We start from the raw sequence: 6,000 nt of genomic DNA on the forward strand, positions 1-6,000 counted from the left end.
AAATCCAGTTCTCCCTAGCTAGACCAGAGAACGAATACACAAGGCAAAACAGAGTGAAAGCACCAAGAAGCAACCTATTTGACAGGGACTGCCTGGATCTACTTGTGCTTTATATTTCTTACCACGTATTTCGACATCTCAAACAGACCAAAGCATAGATTTTTTTGGGCCAATCGGGCAGAACAGAGGAGCATGAAATCTAAAGATAGATCGAGGGAAAACTTTCAGTGTTGGTTTAGGTAAGTGAGAGCATTACAAGATACTCTTATCTCAACCATTCCATAGCCGAGAATTGTCAAGCATTGAACTTCTTCTTTCCCCTAAGGTCAATAATAATTTACCGCAGAGCCGAAGTGAAGCAGAAAGATCCGGTAGAAATTGGGCCTAGGCATGTCATCCACCATTCCTAAGGTCTACATCCAATGTTCATCGATACAACGATGCAACCGTAAGATCAAAACAAAATTTGTAGTTGAAAGATCTCCCAGAGCCGTGGTGGCAGGAAGTGTAAGGGGGTATGAGGAGACATGGTCGGACCTGGTACACGCTCGATGGGTCATGTGGTCTTCCTCATTGGTGCTGGTTTATGCCATTAGTGATTGATTCATCGCGGTCTTCTTAGTTTCAGTGTGGCATTGGATGCTATGAAGGATTCCATAGGCTTCTGTATTCACTCAATTCGCTCCCTCTGGGTAAGATTCTTGGTTTACCATGTACGTGTGCTAAAGCGAGCTCTTCCTCTTTCCTTAGGGATCAGTGATTATTTGCTTTCTTCATAGAAGAAAAATGAGGGGAGGCAAGTATCAGGAACAATCAAAGTTCAATAAATTAGTCTGTCAGTCATACGCGCGGTGGATATCTATGGACCAAAATTGGACTCTTTTTCTTGAGTTCGCCAACTTCCTAACTCCTATATATTCTCGTCCTAAATTCAACATTATGCGTCACCCAAATTTGATTCCTCTAAACTATACACCTGAGGATGTGCACACCCACTACAACAAGGCAATGTAATAATCTGGTCTGGTTCCGCCTGTGCCTGTAAACTGTGAAGTGAATAGGAGTACTTGGCATTTTCGGAATCAGGTGGTTGTTTTGGCTGATGTGCTGGAGTAGCCCCTTGAGCTCCCCGACAGTACCACTAGCGGGTCGCTCATCACCTCCTGCACCACAAACATCCAACAAAAACTTATGACTCCTTGGTCATGATTAATGAACGCATACCTCTGATATTTATAGCTGTAGCTGATCAACTGTTTCTTTGTTAGATTAACAGGATAATTTGAGTGGGTACTGAAAAAGTGTTTATATTTTAAATTCAGATGATGGTGGAGAGACTTTGGCTTACCTGAGATGTGGAAATGTGAGAGTGATGAGGGGACGGCAGTGCACTGCCACCCAATATTGAGCAGTGCTGCAAGTTCTCGTCAGCGAAATCTCTAAGCTTGTTGAGTTCTGGCAAAACAACCTTGCCGAGATCCGGCCGGTCTTTCCTCCTCATCTCAGCACATTGGAGAGCTATCTGTGCAAGGGACAAAGCCTCCTCAACTGGCCAGTCAGGTACGTCAGGGTCTAGCATCTCTGAGAAGTTTCCTTTCTCGATGGACTTGCTGACGTGGTGAGTGATGCCCATTGGTGATTTTGCCGTGATTAGTTGCAGAAGCACGATTCCGAAAGAATAAACATCGGATTTCACGCCTAGCATCCCTGTTTGCTGATACTCGGGATCGATGTAGCAGAAAGTGCCTGCGGTCGAAGTCATTCGGTACTGTGTTACACTTTCAGCAACTGATGGAGGAACCAGCCTAGCCAATCCAACATCGCTAATTTTGCTGACATAGTTGTAATCAAGCAAAATGTTGCCAGGTTTGAGGTCACGATGGACTAGAGGCTCTGGCTTTGTCTGATGGATGAACAGGAGGCCTGTGGCTATCTCTGCAGCAATTCTGAATCTAAGTTGCCAAGACAGAACGGGGGACTTGCCTCGCTTGAAAAGACGTTCCTCTAAGCTTCCATTGGCCATGTACTCATACACTAGACACCCGTACTCTGGGCAGGCTCCTAAGAGAAGCACCATGTTGGGATGCCTTATGCGGCTAAGTACTTCCACCTGCATCACCATGATTAAGGGACAGATTATGTTTGCTAATCTTTGTACTCATATATACATATGTATATGTCAACAGTATGTCTGTCCACGTCTTAGATCCTTTAATTTAACACCTAAAGATGACTGGGCTATATGTCATGCTTCAACTGTGTTTTACTTTGTCTTACGGAACTTTTGATTTGGCTTTGCTCAGATCTTCTTTGATTGATAGATTTACTATGAAGAGAAGATGGATTGAAGCATTGGTAAGCTTTTTGATGCATTAAAAAGGCCCCCAGGAAGGAAGATATGCAAGAATCTAAATGCAAAATCCTTGTCTCCCCCATACCTCTTGTTGAAACTGCGACCTTCCGTGGACTGCATCTGGACGCAAAACTTTAACTGCAACTGGTGTATGATCTAGGTAACACTTGAACACTGGGCCATAACCTCCCTCGCCAACCTTGTGAGACTTGGCAAAGAAATTTGTTGCAGCTTCAATCTCTTCAATTGTGTATCGCCTGTATCTTGCATCGCTGTGCTGCAGTTCATCCAATACCTTCTTTATCTCTTCTGCCTCTCTGAGAGCTTTCATTTCTGCATTCAGTCTCCTTTGTGCTTCCAGCTCTGCAATTCTCTGTGCTGCCTCTGCTTCTTCAAGGGCTGCTTTGTACTTAGCTCTTTCTATCTTTGCAATTGACAGAGCATTTTCCTTGGCATGTTGCACCTCGTCCAGTTTCTGCTCTTCTTCGAATCTCCAGCGTTGCAGCTCCATTGCCTGAAGCTAACTCAATTAAAACAACTGTCGTTTATATAATTTACAATCAAAGCGCATGGTGATCATCCACACCTTTTGTTTTGCCACCAGTGCCTCCCTGCATGCCGTACTGTACATCTCCATTGTTTGCTTCAATTCTAACTTTAGCCTCCTCATTTCAATTTCTACATCATCCTGCATATTTTGTACAGAGAACGTGGAACTTAAAAGTCATCTATTAATTCTTGATTGTTCACATATGCAATTAGTATTCTCATGTTTGAGTAAAAACAAATCTAGTATTCTTTCAGGCAATGCACACATACTCTAAACATTTTGGAAACAATCTGACGACAAATTTGAGGTAAGATAGTGATGCTGGTAACCAAGCACTTTCCAGATCGCTTGAAATATCTCTTGGTTAGTTTTAGAACATTGAAACTACTATTGTATGTTGAAGAGATGTCTTAGTATAAGAAAACATTACCAGATTCTGTGATGAGTACGAGCATGATGTTCGCGCACTCTCTTGGGAGATCGGTGACAATTCATATGATGAACTGAAATCGATATATTTCTGCAGTGAATGAATGGATGACCTATCTGGGCTGGCGGAGAGCCTGGCGGGGTGAAAGGAGTCCATTCGGTCATAGAGTGAGGAGGATGGTTGATCTGTGCTTGATCTTCCAGAGCTGATGAACGATATGTCAGTTTCTACTTCTGGCATCATCCCTGCTGCATATGCTGATGAGCCTCTTCTTTTATCCAATGGCGACCTGTTTCATTATTTTTTCATTGAACTCGTTGAATGAGTCTAGACTTATAAAACCAGCAGCATGACATAATCACAATGAGAGTACTCAACCTATGCTGCCTTTCACCTCCTCTCACAAGTCACGAGACTTGCAACTATATGGACCCAATGTCCAACTTGACATGCATCAAGGATAGTCAAGAAAAAAAAAAGCACTTCTTCTTGCCAAAGATTCGTCTCTTTGTAAATTGAAATGTCTATAGACTACAAGCATTTGAAACCCCCATATGCATTCAACCATTAAAGAAAAAAAAAACATACACTCTTTCTGGAAATGGTCTAAGATTTCACGACTTACCTGATGGACTCATTGTGCATGGCAAGGGAAGACTTGATTGATGTTTGATCTGCAAATAATAGAGGCTTCAACAGTCTACATTTTCGCCACGCTGTAAGCAATGACGGAAGTGGTTGGTGAGATAAACGAACCTTTTAAACTGTTATGCAGGTGTTTTTCCGAACCGGCTGTCTGTTCGTTAAGGTTCTGTATTTGGTCAAGAAGAGGGGAGGCATGAGGAGATGGACGAGAAGCATTCCGCACGGAAGAGACCTTTCCTTTGGAGATGACGTAAACCGTGCAGAAATCCGGTGCCCCTTTTGATACGCTGCTTGGGATGTTTACGTGCTTTAATCTAATTAAGAAAAAACAAGAAGTTTAGGCCTATTTGCAGTACTCATATTGCAGGGTGCAAGTTTGATTGTCCTATACATAATGTTTTTTCGTAGAGCCAGGTTCACACCCAGCGTAAAGTACACATTTCATCTCGTGTTTGTGTCCTTGGAAGTTGGCGTGAAGATCATTCTCCTTTGAAGTTCGTAAACTTTTGATTGAGTGAAGATTTTTCTCATTCTTCATTAGTGCCGTATCCCGTTTCCGTTTTATTCCTCAGATCATGTGATTCGCTTCTGAGGTTTTGTCTCAGGAATGGTGTGTAGAAAAGTTCAAAATCTTTGTAGAGCTAGTGCAAATAAGTAGGGAACACGACGTGACAAGCTCATATGAAAGCTAAAATGAGATGCTCTCTGACCGACTCCGCATTGCATAAAGGAAGAGGAATCGTGGATGGTTCGGTTTCACATACAGCTCTATTTGTAATTAGATGCCCGAGACGTTGGAGAAAAATTAGAAAGGGAAAAAGGGTAGAATTTTAGAGGATAGAAGCTGCCACCTGATGAAGCCATGACGATGCGAAGCGCCGAGAACCAAGAGCTCTATCCCGGCGTAAGAGACATATTCTGTAATTGCTCTGGCCACGTCCATGTCCTCCAGTATGACATCTAGGCAATGTATCTGATCCAAGTTACTGAATTTGTGAATGTAAGTAATAAATGAGGCAAAGAATGTTGCATCATGCTTGTTTTGCTTATGAAAGATGGCGGGAAAATTGCAGTATTGAAGGGAAAGGACTTCATTATTAGATGCGTACATCTTTTCGGGTGCAATAACAATGGAAAGTGAGAAACAGGTCTTTGTTTAGCTTCTGTAACTCCTGCTTGTGCGGCGACGAGACTTCAAAATGGGAAGCCGTGTGGGGCTCATGATTGTGGTGATGGTGCTCATGATTGTGGTGATGGTGGTCATGATTGTGGTGATGGTGTCGCGGTGCTGCATCCACCGAAGAGAGAGAGAGAGAGAGAGTTAAATGTACATGTCTGATCCATTTCGATGAGGCATCATGTCATATCATAGCTTTGAAAATGGCGATCAGCAAGCTACTCAGAAAGAGAAAATGAAGAATGTAGCATGGTAACTTACTGGGAGCGGAGGCGGAGTTTTGGTGGACATGGATGAGGATGACGGTTTGGCCCTTGGAGAGGATATTATCGACGGCCCAACGGATGGCGTATTGGCAACCTTTGTCCCTGTCGATGGCGACGGCGACCAATCCATTCCTCATCGCGGCTTTCTTCTCCACATGACCCTTTCCTATCCACATTCTCTCTTTCTCTCTCTGGAAACTGAGGATCAAACGGATTGATTCTTGGGTGGGTGACAAGAAAACCTTGGACTGTGTTTGATGGTCAGAGCTCCCTCCTGAAAAGGTGTACCCGCTATTTTCTCTTCTTCAGGCATCAAAGGTTGTGTGTTTTCCTTTCCTGTCTGTTCCCCTGTCTTAGTGCACGAAAGGATCGAGCATCGGTCACTAAAAATAGCTAGGAGGAGACCAAAATATGAGACTCTCCTATAATCTTTCTCTCTCCTACCTCCCCCCTCCCTTTCCCCTTTTCTCTCTGTGATTTCCCATGTCGGTAGCTCAGCTCTGGCCCAAAGAAAGAAAAAAACGTTGGAAGTTCAGCATTGACTTGCTTTGCATATTTTAAGGGTAGGATTATTTGCCA

The 6,000-nt window shown here is 43.3% G+C and overlaps 1 protein-coding gene across 1 annotated transcript; it reads right to left on the minus strand.

Moving 5' to 3' along the window:
- Positions 1–746: 746 nt before the first annotated feature.
- LOC104452265 (U-box domain-containing protein 52) lies at positions 747–5,597 on the minus strand. Its single transcript, XM_039316223.1, has 10 exons — positions 5,378–5,597; positions 5,088–5,170; positions 4,830–4,951; positions 4,081–4,292; positions 3,992–4,046; positions 3,334–3,622; positions 2,940–3,041; positions 2,439–2,867; positions 1,349–2,110; positions 747–767 (listed from the first exon to the last, which is right to left on the minus strand). The coding sequence occupies exons 1-10, from the start codon at positions 5,595–5,597 to the stop codon at positions 747–749; spliced, it is 2,295 nt and encodes a 764-aa protein (XP_039172157.1).
- Positions 5,598–6,000: the final 403 nt, after the last annotated feature.

Source organism: Eucalyptus grandis, chromosome 6, assembly GCF_016545825.1.
Source record: "Eucalyptus grandis isolate ANBG69807.140 chromosome 6, ASM1654582v1, whole genome shotgun sequence".
In the NCBI taxonomy this organism is placed as follows: Eukaryota; Viridiplantae; Streptophyta; class Magnoliopsida; order Myrtales; family Myrtaceae; genus Eucalyptus; species Eucalyptus grandis.